The 18,763-nt window shown below is 36.0% G+C and overlaps 2 protein-coding genes across 2 annotated transcripts; one reads left to right on the top strand and one right to left on the bottom strand.

The window, feature by feature from the left end:
* Positions 1-2,316: 2,316 nt before the first annotated feature.
* On the top strand, positions 2,317-10,146 carry unc119a (unc-119 homolog a (C. elegans)). Its single transcript, XM_059514279.1, has 5 exons — positions 2,317-2,739; positions 8,281-8,394; positions 8,583-8,682; positions 9,124-9,296; positions 9,398-10,146. The coding sequence occupies exons 1-5, from the start codon at positions 2,625-2,627 to the stop codon at positions 9,508-9,510; spliced, it is 615 nt and encodes a 204-aa protein (XP_059370262.1). The 5' UTR covers positions 2,317-2,624; the 3' UTR covers positions 9,511-10,146.
* A 1,471-nt stretch (positions 10,147-11,617) lies between these two features.
* LOC132108408 (forkhead box protein N1-like) lies at positions 11,618-17,938 on the bottom strand. The gene is made up of 9 exons (XM_059515116.1): positions 17,794-17,938; positions 16,622-16,939; positions 15,513-15,620; positions 14,644-14,753; positions 13,981-14,077; positions 13,302-13,509; positions 12,130-12,594; positions 11,981-12,043; positions 11,618-11,893 (listed from the first exon to the last, which is right to left on the bottom strand). Exons 1-9 carry the CDS (start codon positions 17,926-17,928, stop codon positions 11,766-11,768), a joined length of 1,632 nt encoding a protein of 543 aa, XP_059371099.1. The 5' UTR covers positions 17,929-17,938; the 3' UTR covers positions 11,618-11,765.
* Positions 17,939-18,763: the final 825 nt, after the last annotated feature.

Genomic DNA, 18,763 nt, shown 5'->3' with positions numbered 1-18,763 from the left:
AATGTAAAAAAAAAAAAATCTTCATATTTAAAAAGAGCTGCTCTAAATAAGAATAACTATCATGTGTTCATGTGTGTCATGACTGGTTGCAGAACCACTTTTAAGTACAGCATTTTACGACCAACCACTTAGTTAAAAATAAGTATAGCAAATCGATAAAACAATTTGATGTCCCAAATTTAACGCTTCTTGAAGCATTCATCATTTTTGTTCGATAGTTTTGCAGCATTGCATGTTTTTTGCTCTACCCAAACCCCCTCTCATTTTGCTTCATTGGTTTATATAAGAATATCTACCATCCACAAATGACCTAAAGCTAATCAATTTCTAATTAAGCTGCTAAACCCTGCAGGGAATAGTCTTTGAACCAGAAATAGGTGCAATTCAGCACTTCAGCATACTCAACCTTCTCCTGCTTCATCACAGCACATCTTCTAGAATCTAGAAGCTCAAGCAGTATCGTGATCATCAGGGTTCTCAACATGGCAGGCTGGATGGGAAGAGGAGAACTGCTTTTTTTTCTTGTTGTTCCCGGTACAGATTTCAGGCGTCCTTTATTTATGAAATAGAGGAGATCCTGCAACACTTTATCTTTCTCAGGGATGCTGGCATCTAAAAACACATTTACTTGAAAATAAATAAACTAAAAAATAAAAGATTTTAAACGTGTCATATGATGCAATTTCAAGTTTTCCTTTCTCTTTGAAATGTTACAAGCTCTTGGTGCATAAAGAAGATCTGTAAAGTTGCGAAGACTAAAGTCTCTAATCCAAAGAGATATTCTTTATTAAAGTTTAGTCAACCACACCCTCCTAAAACGGCTCGATCTAACACGCCCTCACATGTCTATGTCACGTTGTGGGAAGATTTGCAAAACGCTGCCCAAATGTTCAAGCAAAGAAAGAAGGTGTAACTTTTATTATTACTGTTGCCATATCCTGGAGAAGCTGTGTTTTTCATTGTAAAAGCAAAACAACTTTGTTTGGCCTTCCAAAAGAGGACACTAGACACTAGAAAGACAGTGTAAGTCATTATGATCAGTAATTATGTCCCTACTGGATGCAACAAATGCCTCGTTTGTAATGGGTGTTATTGTTTCGAGCTGGGACACACGCCATCACAGTTTGGTGAGGGGCGTAACTTTCCTTCACACGCTTGATGCATTCATCCAATCACAACACACTGGATAGCTGGCCAATCAGAGCACACCTCGCTTTTCAGACCAGTTCGCTTTGTAAAAAACGACATGTTTCAGAAAGGTGGGGCATTGAGAAGAAAAAAGAATGTACAGTATATGGAAAATAATGTGTTTTTTAACCTTAGACCGCATAAACACATTTCATTACACCAAATACACAAAATAATGTTATTTTTAGCAACATCATATGACCTCTTTTAAGCACAATTATTGTACAGTGTCCTAAATTCATTGTTCTGCTCTCATATTAACAGTGCTTAGACTTGAGAACGCATTTAGGTGAATACATTATTTATATCATTCATCATGCATAATAAATGAGGTAACAAGAAAAATTTAAACAACTGATACACACTAGCTTGTAGTGGATGGTTGATATATGAAAAAAAAATCCTTTATGGAAAATTAACTATGGTTTTCATGAGCTTGCCTGCCTTTCCATTCCTGATTGTTAATAATTAACAAACTTGGCTTGCTGTGGTCAATGGAAGCTCGAACCTGAGGCTCAGCTTCATTTAGTGTTGCAAAACCATGGTTAATTTGTGGTTACCATAGTTTAACTATAGGGCCATGGGGTTTCTTTGGGGGGGGGGGGGGGGGGGTTATAAGAAGTTACAAATGTAGGTTGGGGAGGAGCCTGCATGGCCCCAGGGTGTCAATTCTTCCGGCATCCCTCCACCTCCCCATCTCCTCCTCTATTTTTGTTTTTCAGGTAGTACCGCAGTGGGGGTTGAACTTGAGCCGAAGCCTCAGGTTCGAGCCTCCATTAAAGACAGCAAGCCAAGTTTGTTTACCATTAACCATCAAAAGTGGACTGTGTGGGCACACAAACTCATGAATTGTAGTAAAACCATGGTTCATTATCATAAGGGTTAATAGATAGATAGATAGATAGATAGATAGATAGATAGATAGATAGATAGATAGATAGATAGATAGATAGATAGATAGATAGATAGATACTCTGTGTGTGTGTGTGTGTGTGTGTGTGTGTGTGTTTATTTGAATAAAAAAAAAGTCTGATCAAAAAGAAACAGCAAACACTACTTTATAACAGAAGTGACTTTCGAACCGTCTACCCACTTCCTTCCGCTAGTTAATTATACTGTTCTCTCTCGGGTTTTGCTCGGTTTGTTACATGAAGTGGTTGCTTTAATACCTCCAGCAGCAGACAGACAGGCAGATTACAGAGCGAGAGCCACTCGCCCTATAGGAAAGAAGGAGTAAAATATCTCAATATATTTCGAAGACTAACTGGCTGGGGGAGGTGAACGCGCTATTCTTGTATCCATAAAAGCCTGCGTTAAATAACGACAACGCATAACCCAGCAGAGGTGAAGCAAGCAAACAAACGGCCCTTGCCAGAGAGGTTTGCTGCGAAGACTGCAAGTCGTGCACGAACAGCAGCATCGTATCGCATTTAGAGATGAAAGTCAAGCAAGGCTGCGACGCGGGTGTCCCGTGTACGACTGAAGAGGTTTTGTTAAAAAGCACAGAAATAACACCGGAGGATGTACTCGGGCTGCAAAAGATCACAGACAGTAAGTTCAGTAACATCAGTATCACTCTCAAACAGGAAGCTTCCGCTCACAAGCTGCTCTGCTAACTTACACTGTTGCACATTTACCAGTGCGAAATTTCAGGTTTCGCTCCTGCATGTTTAGTCTCGCGGTTTGTGTTTTATTCAGACTCGCGCTGTGACATTCTAAGTACGGAACTTCATTTAAAATGGGAAGTCTTCATTCAGAATGATGCTTCGATGTAACGATTTCATTTAGCGTCTGCGTCTTTGTATGGTCTTCATTTTGGCCGAACGAACCCAGTGATATGGTTTATTCTGGTCTTCCTTGGCAAATAAACAACACTGTGGACATTTCCATGTAGCCTACTGACTGAGAGTGACGACGTATGCTTTTACGTTAACTGATGAATGGGCTGAGAATTCAGAAATATATCCATTATGTATGGTCGAAGCGACGGAACACCGTGGTAAAATACTCGGAGAGTGATTCCTTCATGACTGTTCATCAGCGTTGCGAATGAATGACTCTTTTGAGCCGGTTCTTTTTAGTGAATCAAAACACGTAGGCCTACTAATCACTGTCTTTTAATCTGACGTAGGCTAGTTAATGAATGGCTGTTCATATGAAAACATCTAGTCAAATATATCATTTTGAGTTGTAATCAGTGGCATTTCATAAAATAGTCTGAAAGAAAAAAGAAAGAAAGAAAAAAGGTATGAAATATAGGCTAGTTATTTTTTGTTTTAATCAACAACAAATATGGCAAATTTTAAAGGACCTCTAAAAAGTCTGTAAAAAAAAAAAAAAAGTAATTAAATACAAAAGTTACACAGGCCTATCTGTTAACTGAGATAGCCTAACTGATTCTCAGGTGTGATTGTTTTGCAAAAAATATTTCCAGAATCTATAGCCTATATTATGATTAGGGGATAATGTGCATCCATTATTTATTTTTAATGGAGGTTTTTATGTCCATGTAAGATTACAGAGTTATTACACTTGCTGAAGCTCATACTGTCTGGGAAGGTTTCCTCAAAACAGGCTTCAGCATTTACTTGAATTACTGTTTAAGTACTAGCACACACTTAAACAAGTGGTAGGGTTATTACAGTTTACTCAAATTCCATTACAATATTACTTGAAATAAAATCTATAATAGCTAAAAATATCCAATAAAAACTTTATTTTAGCTAGTTAATCTGATCATGATTTGATGGTGATTCATAATGCAGAGTGTTAGAATTTGATTTGACTAATGATATTCTGATTTACTCATTCAGGGACTGCTTCTTCTTCACTAGTTAGCTTACCATTAAATTACAATTAAAAAGGACCTTGTTGGTCATATATATTAAAATTTTTGAATGTATCACTTCACCAGGAACTCAGATGCTAAGCTTTAGTATGGCTGGTTGACTCCGGTTGCTTGTGAGCTGTTGTCTGGCTGTTCTTGCTCATTGCTCCAACATGCAAGCCACTCTATCTGGCACTTAAACAAAGATAACTGAGCGAAGACCAGATATGTTAAATGTAAATGCTCAGTTTCTACAGATTTCAGATCATTAACCGTTTTTACAGCACTGGCACTGTCTCAACTTAAGACATTTGCATTACTGTTACCCTTATCTCATGACTTCTCACAGCCCATAAAGAATATTTCACGTGGAAATAATAGCTACTCTGTCTCATCTTTGTCATCACTTCATCACTGTCAGTCATTAACTGTGAGGGGTTTGTGGTTGACAAAATAAACAGTGTATTCTTATCCTGAGCTTTGAAACATCTATTTGAATAAACATATGCACAAATGCGTGGAAGAGGATTGCTGAGAAATCACTCTCTTTTATTTAAAAAATAAAGATGTCTGGCTAATCACTTGGATTAGCGCTTTAAAAATAAAAGCTGCTCTTGATTAAGGATACATGCTTCTGATCTGAGGAAAGTGGAGATTTGTATGCAAGCTTGCTTTTTTGTCTTCTTCAACTCATGTTACTGTTATAAACAAGAATGCAGAGTATATTTAAGTGATGAAATTGTATAAATGTAAGTCATGTTTAATAAATGTTGCGATTTCATTAGGGAAATGGTTTGACATTTTAGCAAACGGCTCCCCCCTTCTATCTTTGGTTTAATTGCTCCGATTGGCACTTTACTTAGAGTGTTTGGAAACTTAATAGAGGATGAATTATATGGTGTTTAGATACGCACATTATGCCTCATAAATCTAAATGAACCTGTGTGGTCTTGTAAATGAACGCTTGATCGAACATAATCTGTGTTTGTTATATGCAGCAGTCCTTTTGTTTACCCCAAAATAACAGGTGGTAGTTATCCTGGATTGGATTCAGAAGATATGTTGCTAGGTGACAGCATTAGAAGCAGTGAAGCGAGGATCCTTGGTGGCTTGGAAAGCTACACTGACACTTGACTGCCACATTGCTCTGAATATTTCTATCTTGATAATGATTTGCACACATTTGACGTTTGGTCAGATAATCTAAAAATCACACAGATACAGCTTAATATAAATGAATTGACCTGGCTATGTTAGGTTAAACAAGCAAATAAATCTTTAAGGAATGAGCAGAAATAACTCATTAAAGTAACCATAGCACATTTTCACTTTTTTATAGTTCACAAATAAAGCAGATGCTTTATAAACAAACCAGGAGCTTTGCCCACTTCATGTGAGGTTTTTCAGCCAATTGTCCTGATATTGGACAACTGGGCTTTAAAATAAAAAATATTTACACTAATAATGAGGCCTCCATCATGAAAACTGAGTTATGAAAACTAGATATTTATTTTATTTTTAAAATATATCAGTCAAACACATTTATGATTGACTACACCTATAATAATGCATTCACCATAAAAATATTATATTATTTTGTTGTTATATTAATATTTTACCTTATCAATATTAAAAATAATTGACCACTTATGACGCCTGCAGCATGAAAATGTTGTTCTAGAACTATATAACTAGATAACAGTATTTTTTTGTTTGTTTGTTTTATCAGCTAATTTAATGTTAAAAATACTGTGTTGTGTCCAGATTATCTTTTTAATTTTAAAGCACAACTCACTAAATAAAGTTTAAATTACAGAGATTTACACTTAAAAATATGCACTATTATTTATGTTGACATGAACTGTGATCATCTGTAGTAACTCTTTACTTCTTCACTGACTATTTGTATTTTTGCACTCACACACAGCAGTGTTAGCACATATACAGTAGATTGGTCCCACTGTGTGCCAATTCATGAGGTGAAGTAAACATAACAAAACATTTCCCTGAACAATTTATTGAGTGCTATAAAATTGTTGATATAACAAGCAAGTTTTGTGGTATAAGCAAGTGCGGTAAAAAAAAAAGGTGAAATGTGCAAAGTATCTGTTTCTTGTCTATTCAAGTTTCAGTGATCCGCTCTGAATCGGCTCTTGTGCGAATGTGTCTATATCATCGGGACATATTTGAAAACGAGTAAAAATTCATAGGACATTTTATATATATATATATATTACTTTTTTTTATGAATAATCAATGCTTGATTGTTTAACACTGACATTCTATCTGCATAATTATTTTCATGCTTGTATGAAATGGTTATTTCATTGATAAACCACAATATAAAGCTGTTTAAAAACAGCCTGAACAGATGTAAGTATTTTGCCTTCCCTTTCTCAGCTTGGCAGACTTCTGAAACAGAGGAGCTATAAATATCTCAAGTGATTGGCTAAATCCAGTGTTGCCCATCTGTTAACTAACAGGAAGCTTGGGTAAAGGATAGGTGGGACGTCTGCACTGTCCCACGGGAAGGAAGTGATATACTCAGCCTGTAGTGTTGAGCTCATTTCAGTGTCATCCTAGCAGAGATGGACCTCTCAAAAGTTATCCCCTTAGCATCTCCCAATCTGTGCCATGTGATGGTGAACAATGTAAGCTTCTTAAGTATAATCCATCCCAGGGAGAAGAGGGCTGACACAGCTGCTCCTCGCACCTCATGTGCCTCCTCTGGGAGTCTGGCATGAGGAAAGAGGGACTCATGATAAGACTGGACTGACCCAAGTCATTAACTGCAGGCCACAAATAAATTACCACATATAGTATTTGGACAGTTAAGTTGCACTGTCATTGCATTAAAATTTTAATGTAAAGACTCAAAATCAGGTGTGTGTGTGTGTGTGTGTGTGTGTGTGTGTGTGTGTGTGTGTGTATATATATATCCAGGTCCAGTTCAATGTGAATCTACAATTTTCATAGTCATGAAAATAAAGAAAACTCTTTGAATGAGAAGGTGTGTCCAAACTTTTGGTTTGTACTGTATATATATATATATATATATATATATATATATATTCGGATCTCAAGTTGACATTTATACTATAGACAGCTGAGCTCAACCCTCCAGTACTAATTCCAAAACAACACTTTAGAACTATAACAAAGGAACATTGAGTTGCTTCATTAAAAGCTGTATTAAAAGCTCACTATATTATCTAGAGAAGAGTATGATGAGAGATGGACTAAGCAAGTGTGCATCTGATACAGCATTCATTCTTCAGCTCAATCTCATATTCACAATAAAACATTAGTTTGAACGTCCACTGAGGAAAGCGTTATCTTTGTTCTACTATCCTTTCATCTTTTAATGATTTCCGGTGACAGCATTGCTCAGTGCATTTGTTGGCCACATCTTAAAAGGTGTTGTTGAAAGTAAAAATATTATCTTGTTTCCACCCCTGTTTCAGTTTCTTTAAATATAAATGTCTTTACTGCTGACTCACTCATAAAACAGTCACTTGTCTCCATCTAATGGCAGAATAATGTAACTAAAATCACTGTCACAAACACATAAACACTGTCCAATACAAAATACTATTATTAAATAATTACTACTGTTACATAAAATATTACTTGGTATATAATAATAATTAATAAACATAAACAGCCATCATAAAAGTCAAAAGTACAAAGGCAACCCTCGGATATACATATAAATGAATACACACTACTATATTATTGTCATTATAATACAGCACATTATTACTAAAGCAAAACATCCAACCAACTGCCATTTTTTACACAAAACAGCACAATCATACTGTTAAAGACAGCTTCAATTTTGAATCAATAGGCATATGTTTATTAATGTTTGTCTGTCAGTATATCTCTTTTCCTGTTGTTCTGACAGTATTTCCAAACAGTATCAGTCCCTGCAGGCAGGTAATGAATCGAGAAGGTGTATGGTCGTCATCAATGTCATTTCCACACAACATCAGAGAGAACAGAAATAGCTCTTTTTGTCCCTGCAGTGTATCACACAAGGGTATGGCTCTCAGCCCTGAGGCATGTCTTTGATGCATGTGACCGATGTCACACACGCATAACCAGTGTTAAAAAGTGATTAGCTTTATATTTTGAAATGTTACGACAAGTCTGGAGAGAATCACATTGTGTTTATGATCCCTTCGTATTTCATTATCTTACAAATGATGAACTAATGAGAGTCAGAACTAACAGCACACCCTGGTTTGTTTTTGTTTCCATAGATTACCTCTGTGGTCCAGAGCAGAACATACACAAGATCGACTTCACCAGGTTCAAAATCCGAGACATGGAGACAGGCACAGTTCTTTTTGAGATCACCAAACCCCCTACAACAGGTAGGCAAGGAGCCAGCAGACCTCTCAAATTCACTTCCTCACTCCAACTACACAGACTGCACATTTAAATGCAAGGCTTGTTTAGATTTTTTTCCCCATAAAGCCCTGATTTCCATTTAGATGCAATACGCTGCACAAGAGCCCCTCAAAGGCTTGTTCGGTAATGCCAACTCCTTTCTGATTCACAGAGAGTGGGGAGGGCAGGACGGACTTTGACCAGAACGCCGGGCGCTTTGTGCGTTACCAGTTCACCCCCGCTTTTCTCCGACTACGCCAGGTTGGCGCCACGTAAGTGTAATCAGTGGCAGGATTACACTTGATCTTAATTGCAACCTAAAATTAGCCTGAAATCACACTCGAGTCTGTTTGACTTAACCTTTAAAGGGGTCATATTATGATGTATCAAGTTTTTCTTGATATTTTGAGATAAATGGGTTATACTTTAAAAAACATACTGATTCTTCCTTCCAAGTAAAAAAGTACTGTACTGTAACATGTGAACCATCTTCAAAGGCTGTAATGAAAAGACAATATGATACCATTAGTCCTACAAACAAGAATAATCAAAGATAACTGCTGATAAGAGTAAAATGTAATAAAAAATTGGTTTAGTAAGGTAATTGTGAGATAAAGATATTAAAATATTAAGCGGCACAACTGTTTTCAACATTGATAATAATAAAAAAAATCTGCATGTCCCCTGAAATGTGTCCTTTCCCACCTCCACAGGGTGGAGTTCACTGTAGGCGATGTTCCCATCAACAACTTCCGAATGATCGAGAGGCACTATTTCCGTGGGCAGCTGCTGAAGAGCTTTGACTTTGAGTTTGGTTTCTGCATCCCGAGCAGTAAGAACACCTGTGAACACATCTATGAGTTCCCACCACTGTCTGAAGATATAAGTAAGCTCTAAATATTTTTATCAACTGTTTGCTGTTAATCAGTTTGTGATCTTTTGGCTTGACCCAATATGTGGCACTGTGTTTCTTGTATCCCTCCATAGTGCGTGAAATGGTCCTTCACCCTTATGAGACGCAATCTGACAGCTTTTACTTTGTGGACAACAAGCTTGTGATGCACAGTAAGGCAGATTATTCTTACAACGGCGGACCGTAGGAAGTCATTCTCACCTTTTGCACTGATTTGCAGTGGACCGGCAGAGGAACATCTACTGAAAGTGGCATCTAATCTTATATGTGATGATGCGTTCGGTTAAAACAAACAAAAAACATCCCGATCTCAGGATATGTATGTGTGTGTGTGAGAAAAAAAGAATGTTGCTCAAAATGGGCCAGTACTACTTTGTACTACCAATTTACCTTAGAATCATGTAAATGTGATAACTCTGTCTCTTCGAGGATATGAGTGTACCTGTGCACATGTGCATTCATTGCAAGCTCTGTTTTTTATGTTTTTCAAAGCCCAAAGCCAAATAATTTTAAACAACTGTTTATACAGTGATTTCGCTCAAGGCTTCTAAAGCATAAAAAGAGCATCATGTTGATTTGGTTAAAGATACAGTGGCCAATGCAGTGTATAAAAGAAGGGATTCCTACAAATAGGCCTGGTTTTGCTTTTATTTTTCTCACTTTAATTTTTGAATCTTCATAATTTGGTCGATGATGTAAATCTATGTTATTTATATTAATATGCTCTTATTTATATTGATATATCTTGTCACACATATTTTTAATAGCAAATTTTGTCAAATGATAGTGATAGATATCTGTGTCAATTGTTTCATGTGATTTAACAAAAAAAAAAAATGAGAAATAAAAATTCCAAAGTTCTTTAAATTATCATAAGTTTGATTTAATTCATTTCTTTTAAACATAAAACTCCTCCATAGTGGTTTCATTCATATAAAACAATATTTAAACTTTACACTATCATCCGAAGGTTTGAGACTGGTAAGAATATTTAATAATAAATCCTTTATGCTGTCCAAGGCTGCATTTTTTTTCACAATTATAGTAAAAACCGTAATATTGTGAAATATTATTTCTATTTGAATACATTTTAAAATGTAATTTCGCCGATGTAGTGCTCAAGAAACATTTATTATTATTAACACTGACAAAACGTGTGCTGTTTATTTTTTATTTTTTTTAATAAATTGATAAAGATACATTGAAAAAAATAATTATTTGAAATACATTTTTCGTAACCATGTAAAAGGTTTTGATCAATATGTGTCCTTGCTGAATAAAAACTTTGATTTGTAAAAAAAAAAAAAAAAAAACTGACTGACTGACTGACTGCAAACTTAATAGTTCTGTAGAAAAGACTAATATATGATACAACCAAGGGCAAAAATAATAATAATTTACAGTAATACACATTGCTATATGCTACATGTTCAAATCAGTTCAAATACAGCAAAATGCATTGATCTGCTGTATACAGTGTATTATTATAACACAAATGCCTTGATCGTTTATGCATCTGATTAAAGATTATGTTATGGTAGTGCAATAGATCAGATGAGCCCACCTCAGGTGTATTATGAAACTTTTAAAGAATTTTAACAAACAAAATTAACTGTGACCTATGCTTGAAGAGATCTAGTAAAATCCTGCAATTCAGGAGACCTGTTTTGCCTTGTTATAGTGCTTTCAGTGTGTGTTGCTATGGAAAGTATAAAAGAGGCAACCACATCCCCCAGTGGATGCCATGGCAAATGCAACAATCAATACTAACTATATAAGTCTAGAACACCTTATTAAAATATTACTAATTCAAACACTTTTACACTTAAAAACACTTGCACAAAAGCAACTAAATATTAATATATTGTTAAATTTCCACAAACAATATTAGACAATTTTATTTAGGCCACATTCAAGTGATTTTGAGCATTAAATGCTTACAGAACTTTTTGGAATTTCCAAAAATATCAATGGAATTATTTTAGAGCCCACTAATGGGGACTCCACAAACTTATAAGGGAACCTCAGAATGACTTAAGATTAACACAAGCATTAAAATAAGCTAACACAACAACTAATAAAATATATATTTCTTATTTTAATTCAACGTCCCAAAACACTAAAATTATGTGAATTAATGAAATCTTATAACTTCATGGGAATTTATTATTTTTTTTTTAGTTATGCCAAGGTTTACAATATTTTATCAGGTAGAAATTGTGAGTAAAAAATAATTTCTAGACCGAATTTTTCAGTGTAGAAAAACTGGTTTAGTGGGATTTGACAGCATACTGCATTTAAGCAATAAAAACATTCAAATTAATGTCATTTTTATAACTCAAACACATCATTTAGCACAGAAATCATACTTTTAGGCATTCAAAAATATAAACCTTTTTCTATTTTGGACAGCAAAGATGACGCAGGGTTTATTTGTTTTTCTCATAGCAGAGGAATAGGGGTTGTGTAGAGCCCACTGAGATAAAGCTCAGAAACACTGCCTTGCATCCCAACATCAGTCTCTGCTAAACCCCCACAGACCCCCACACTATCCCGGTTTTGATTAACCACTTCAGCTGTTATTTTGATTTTTTGAGAATTAGGCATATGCAATATTGGACCCACCGGTGGGTCCCCAGAGTTGATGTGGTTAAGACCGTCCATGACTACCAGTGAATCCGGAGCGAGGCTGTCGTTCCTTAGCTCCTCCCAAAGATTCCCTTTAAACAAAGACAGACAACAAGTCGTGAACAACAAAGCAGCTCGACCTCTGCAAACGTGCCCAATGTTTCAAACCCGATCTTACCATGTATTTGTAGATCTGTGAGGCTGGGATTTAATGCATCGACATCATTACTGGTTTCTCCATCCAGCAGAAGCTCCTGCATGCTTGCTGTAGTGCTGTGACCAGCCTGCAGGGCGGTGCTGTAGCTTGGTGGGGTGTGTGCTGGTAAGGGGGAATCCAAGCAGCCTGTCCTGGGACTGGAGGGATGTCCGGCACTGGGCTGATGGGTGACAGGGGGGTAGTATGAGAAAGATAAAGGACCAGGGGATAAGTAGGGGGGAGGTGGGATGACAGTTTGAGAGGGTAAAAGGTTGTAGAGAGACTGCTGATGCGGGAAGCTTGTGTCATGGACAGGTTGGTGTGCGTAAGCTGGATGCATGGCAACTCTTAAAGGTTGAGAATTTGTATGGCTGCTTGGTAGACTAAAGTGAGCTCCAAGAGACTTCAATTTTTCAGGTCTCTCCCCAAGAAGACGTTCCAGTTCCTCTAAAACAATGAGCATAAATAAATATTTTTAATATACATTATATAAATATATATTTTACCATATAAACAAGCAATATTGTGTAATATCTAAAACATCTGGGGTCAGTAAGTTCTTTTTTTTAATATTGAAATTACTATTTTTATTCAGCAAGAATGCATTAAATTGATCAAAAGTGACATAATGTTACAAAGATTTATCACAGTTTCCCCAAAAATGTTAAGCAGCACGACATTTTTCAACATTAAATAAAAATAAAAAACAATAAAATAAAAATTCTTGAGCACCAAATTAGAAGTGATTAGAATGATTTCTGAAGGATCATGTGACACTGAAGACTGGAGAAATGACTGCTGAAAATTCAGCTTTGACCTTAACAGAAATAAATTCGTTTTTACATTATTTTTAATCAAATAAATGCAGTCTTTGTGAGCATATATAATAACACTTTAACATAAAAAACATACAACACACACACACACTATTCTGAACATACATATTTAAATTTGTAAACATTTTAGCATTAAAATAACATTAATTTTTTTAGAAAAGGATAGGAGCACACGTATAAACTGCATTTAAAATAATCATATTGCATAGGTGAATTTGGGTAATCTGGGAAATTGATTGCACATTTAATGTTCAGACCAACAAATATGACCTTGAATATGATAGTATTTGCCTAATGGAATCTGATCCCTTTGCATACCTGGTCGGGCCATGCTCCTCCGGACAGTCAGGGGATCTTTACGTCTCCACTTGTGAAGTTCCTCTTGCATCTTTTCTATCTTCGCTGGGTTCAGAGCCCACAGGCAGCCCTTTCGAGAAGAGTTCCCATTCTTGTTCTCCACTTTCTCAAAGCATTTGTTCAAAGAGAGGTTGTGTCGGACAGAATTCTTCCAGCCATCAGGTGCTGTCTGAGGAATAACAAATTAAATAGTGGTTCATTATGGCATTGTGAAGAGGTTGTTAAGTTGGTTTCTAGAATATTCAAAGGTTTTCACAGAAATTTTTTAATCTAAAATAGAGATAGCAGCATTTATTTCTCTACCCCAGCATCTTTATAACTTACAGCCCTTCCCTCAGTGAAGTCAACACTGGATCTGCATGTTTACCTAATGATGAGCCAAAATAATGTCACACTGTAAATCCCTTCACCAGCACAGCTTCAAGAGGAGGGTGAACCAAATCATCAGGTAAATAAAGATCATGCTACAACAGGCATTTTCCACAAAGCCTGAGGAAATTACTCCTGTTAAATAACTCTAATTGCATTCTGTATTTGTTACATTAATCATGCACAGGCTTCTGTCAGGATCCAAGGTATCACTGTAGATCAAAGTATATTAGATGTAAAAATTATTCCGAGATGCAGAAGTGCAGTTTACCTTAAAGTAGGGGAAATGCTCTGTCATGAAGCTGTAGATCTCACTTACTGGTAGACTGCCTGTTTTGCTATTCCTCAGAGCCAGAAAGATGAGAATACTGAAAAGAAATATTCAACAATGAAACATTACCAATCAAACTGTGATGCATTGGTTTATTTTGATTTGTTTGGATGTGTTGTAAGTTATATTTTTATGCATCTGGCAGGCAATTTTATCCAAAGTGACAGCACATTCACATGAATAATGATAGGAATCAAAACTTTTTATTACAGACTGCTGGTTACATAGTTTAGCTGTCTGCAATTTAGTTTTTAAAAAGAATAATAAAATCATTTTAAATAGAATGGCAGTTAGGTTGTACTGTAAATGTTTTGTTCCTGAATGAACCGGTTAAATTAATTCAGCGACTTACTTATTATACTGTCACTTGTCACCACCTACTGTGTAACTATTTAACGTGCAGAAAGAATCACTGAAAAATCTCCATTACTAATGCACAGACTGACAGTCTGACTAAAACAAACTTGTATAATATGTTGGGACCTGAGACTATTTAGAGCTAACAGGTTTCAGATGACAGTGAACAGATGTTTTAGAGAATGAGCTGCTTTGAAAAGATGCCTTCGTTTACCAGGATAGAACAGTTGAAGGTCACAGACATACCTGTAAGAGTAGACAGGTTTAGGGTAGAGTGTCTGGACAGAATTGTCTTTTGATGAGAGGCTTTGGTTATAGTAGTGTGAAATAGTGTCTATTCCTCTTGAAGAGTAAAACTAGAGACAGACATACACATAAAAAACAATTGTGTGGTTATTAGTAGTAAAAAAAAAAAATCACATACTACACCCATATTGAACAAGAGCGAGTCTTTGTTATTTGTCAGTCTAAAGATGTAGCAGAACTTCCTGCCAATGTTTTGACTGTGAACATGCATCCAAAACCATTTGATCATTTCTACCTTAAACATGCCAAGGCTAATACAGCAGTCATACTGACTTCCTTATAATTTACAAATAGCCATACATTACAGTTTAAAAGTGCAGGGTGCGTTTTTAAATTGTTTTAATCAAGAATGATGCATTAAATTGATCAAAAGTGACACTAAAGACTTTTATAATGTTACCAAGAATTTTATTTCAAATAAATGCTGAACATGAAAAAACATGAAAAAACACCATGGTTTCCACAAAGATATAATGCAGCAGCTTTCGATATTGTTAATAAGAAATGTTTCTTAAGCATCAATTAAACATGATTTCTAAAGGATCATGTGACACTCATGACTGGAATAATGGGTGCGGAAAATCCAGCTTTGCCATCGCAAGAATAAATTATATTTTAAAATATTTCTAAATAGAAAACACATGATAATATTTCACAATCTTACAGTTTTTATTGTACTGTATTTTTGATTTGGTGAGATAAGAGACTTCTTATAAACATAGCAAATTTTATCAACCCAAAACCTTTAAATGTGAGTTTAAATAATCAGTATATCACACATTCTTTCACTCTTTCACTATCAGGTGTACCTGATGTTGTTGAGGACTAACGGGACTGTAAGTCTGATGGTTCACTGACGTGTAGCTGGGAGGTTCTTCAGAGCTCATCTGAGACTCATTGTAGGGTTGCTGAGTTCCCTGCCCCAAGAAAAGACCATGATCTACTTAATGCTGACATATCATATATTAATGTGTCTTTAGAAAGTGTAATAAGGACATCTGCTTGCACATCTGCCTGACTTTTCTCCTTTCCATGTCTTTTGCCCCTGGCAAGAATTTAAAAGAGCTTTCATGCCATGTAGGTTATCTTGACTTTAGTAGGACTGTCAGTTTAACACGTTAACTTAATTAGTTATCAAAAAAATAACGCAATTAAAATATTTTAACACAGTTAATCCACTGGCCCTGCCCCCAAATATGTACGTCATCTTACATTTCACACAGTTGACTGTTGACTAATCTGATGCAGGGCCATAGCAGAATTGTTTCGCATCTCCGAGTACCACAGCGTTGTTTAGTTTCTATATCAATCTGCGTTTTGAACGAATCATGTGAATCAATGAATCAAAGGCCTATTCAATAAGAGAGCCGTTTACTTAATTCCTGAATGAATAAGACGTTCGAATGAATGACTCATAAAGACATTTAACGCCACCTGCTGGCAGATTTAGTTTCTTATTTAGAGCATCATTTAATAAAATAAATAAATAATAATAATAATAATAAAACATTAAAGGGATAGTTCCCCCCCCCCAAAAATAAAATTCTGTCATCATTTACTCAAACCTGAATGATTTACTTTCTTTTGTGGAACATAAAAGAAGGTATTTTGAAGACTGTTGGTAACAGAGCTGTTTTGTTACCAATGACTTTCATTGTATGAACAAAAAATACTGAGATGTTTCGCAAATCATTTTTATGTTTCATAGTTTATGTTAGGCCATTGTAGCCTAAATGTTAATGTGTAATAAATTTTATGTTGAATGAAATAAAATAATTCTAAAGCTACAATTTGCAGTGTACTTAGTTTCTCATTTAACATGAAAATGGCTTTAAATAATATTCTGTGGAAAAATCATATTTTTTTCACCTGAACAAGAAATCGTAATTTTTTGTGTTAAAAAGTCCCTTATTCTCACCATGACACTGGTGGTCTCCACATCAGTGCTCAATGGAGTCCAAGAGGATTGTTCCTCCATTCCATCAGTTTTGGTGAGTTTTCCAACCAATCCAGCTCTTCTAAAACAACTGAAGGTTTGAACCTCACTGATGGCTCCTTCGCTGCACTGACGCCTGTATGGATGGTAGTGATTGTTCTCCATTAGGCCAGATTCTTGTCCAACAGGGCTTCCGTCTACACTGTGTCTACGACAGCGCTCAGCACTCTTCTGCCTGTAGGGAACACTTTCTCTTTGGGAGTACGGTGCAAACCCTTCTCCAACATTGCTCTGGTGACACTAGAATAAACAACAAAATCATGTAAAAACCTCTATCAAACCTGCATCAATAAGAAATGTCATACAATCTAAAATTTTATAGTATCAATATATGTGAAACATATTCTGTGTAAAGCCGCACTGCAGTTTCATTTCTAATTAATGCACTCTTTAACATGAAGCAGTTTTCCAAGAGGAAATGCAGTAGCACGTAAAGATCTTTCATCTGCTAAAGAGTCCATAAAAGCATTTAATGTGACATACTGCCTTCCCTGGGGGCCATAATTAATTAATATTAAATCAAAAGGATTTGACGAAAAGGCAGGATGAAATACTTCTATTTCTGCCCTGGGGTCTTGTGTCCTTTAATAGTGCCTTGTGCAGGGGTTCATGTCCTCATCAAACCGTAATAATTATGACAGAGTGTCATAATCAGAGCAGCTGGTGAGCAGCAGTTTTTTAAAAAGCGGCAACTACAGAACAGTCTGGACTTATCAGACAGTTTCATCTGGATTCACATACAGAAGATAGATTATCTTATATGTCATTTTTCCAAAAAAATTTCAATCTATCTATCTATCTATCTATCTATCTATCTATCTATCTATCTATCTATCTATCTATCTATCTATCTATCTATCTATCTATCTATCTATCTATCTATCTATCTACTTTGTATTACGATGTAAGTAGAAAGATAAAACATCTTATTTATTCATTCATGGTCTGTCTATTACCTACCTGTTTATTGACTGGTTGATAGTTCTGTAAAAAGAATACAAAAAAACAAGTCTATAAAATGACGTAATTCAAAACAAATTAATACAAAATTGATTGAAAAATGAAAACAAATCCCAAAATGCAATGATTAATACCTGTGATTCTGGCATCTGAATACAGGGCAACCCTAGATGGTCGAAGGACTGAGGGTCGCCAGGAGAAGGAATCGGTGAGCTGCTGCTGCTGCTGCTTACAGATGGGAAATGCAGGCCCTGGGACTCAGAGGACATTGTCCCTAAAACCTGCTTTTCAAAACACCACAAGATTGATAAATAGCCCAAATAGAGAAACTGTAATATGCAAATATGGTCCCCGAAAAAAAAAAAAAACCTGCAGCAATGTAGGCTACCCTCAAACATTTTCACACCCATGTGTCAGGGTCTGTGGTGTTAGACAGAGGAATGCTGTCATGCTTGTTGGCTTGACCCTTGCTTAATTGGGGGCACACATGGTCCTGTTTTCAAGCACATTTCACAGCATAGGAATATATATCCAGTTATACATTAATGCAACTACATCCAGTTAATGCAAAATCACCTTAGTGTGAATATATGCACATTATTTATTACCGCAACAATCAACCTTAGGTCATTTTTTCCTAAGGCATTTTTCATGTCTCCAAACAATCTGTCTCCCTAGCTATTTGGCCTTTGGGCAAACCTACAGTTTTACGTGCCATACCTGTGTAACTGCTTGTAATGAAAATCCCTTTCCAACTGTCTACAATGCTTTTTCTACAACAGTGCTGGTCTATGTTCACTTTTGCAGTGAAAGAGGCCTGATTTGCTGTATTTCACTGCCCTGGCTGCTATCTGATCATAAACAGGTAAAACATAAGGCCACATAAGTATCCGGTATTCCGGGAAATTCAGGTCGCTCTCACTTACTGTCAGCAGACTGTGCTGTTTGAGCCAGAAACTCATTAAAATTATCAACAAACCATGAAAGAGAAGCAGAAGTGTGTTAGTGACATGAAATAGAGATGGGGGAGTTTTGCTCCATCTGAAACATAGAGTGTAATTCGGTATTGGAAAGGAAGTTGAGCTAGCCTTTATGGTCCATCAC

The sequence above is a fragment of the Carassius carassius genome, chromosome 28 (assembly GCF_963082965.1).
Source record: "Carassius carassius chromosome 28, fCarCar2.1, whole genome shotgun sequence".
NCBI classification, from domain to species: Eukaryota; Metazoa; Chordata; class Actinopteri; order Cypriniformes; family Cyprinidae; genus Carassius; species Carassius carassius.
This window is presented reverse-complemented; position numbering and strand designations above follow the sequence as displayed.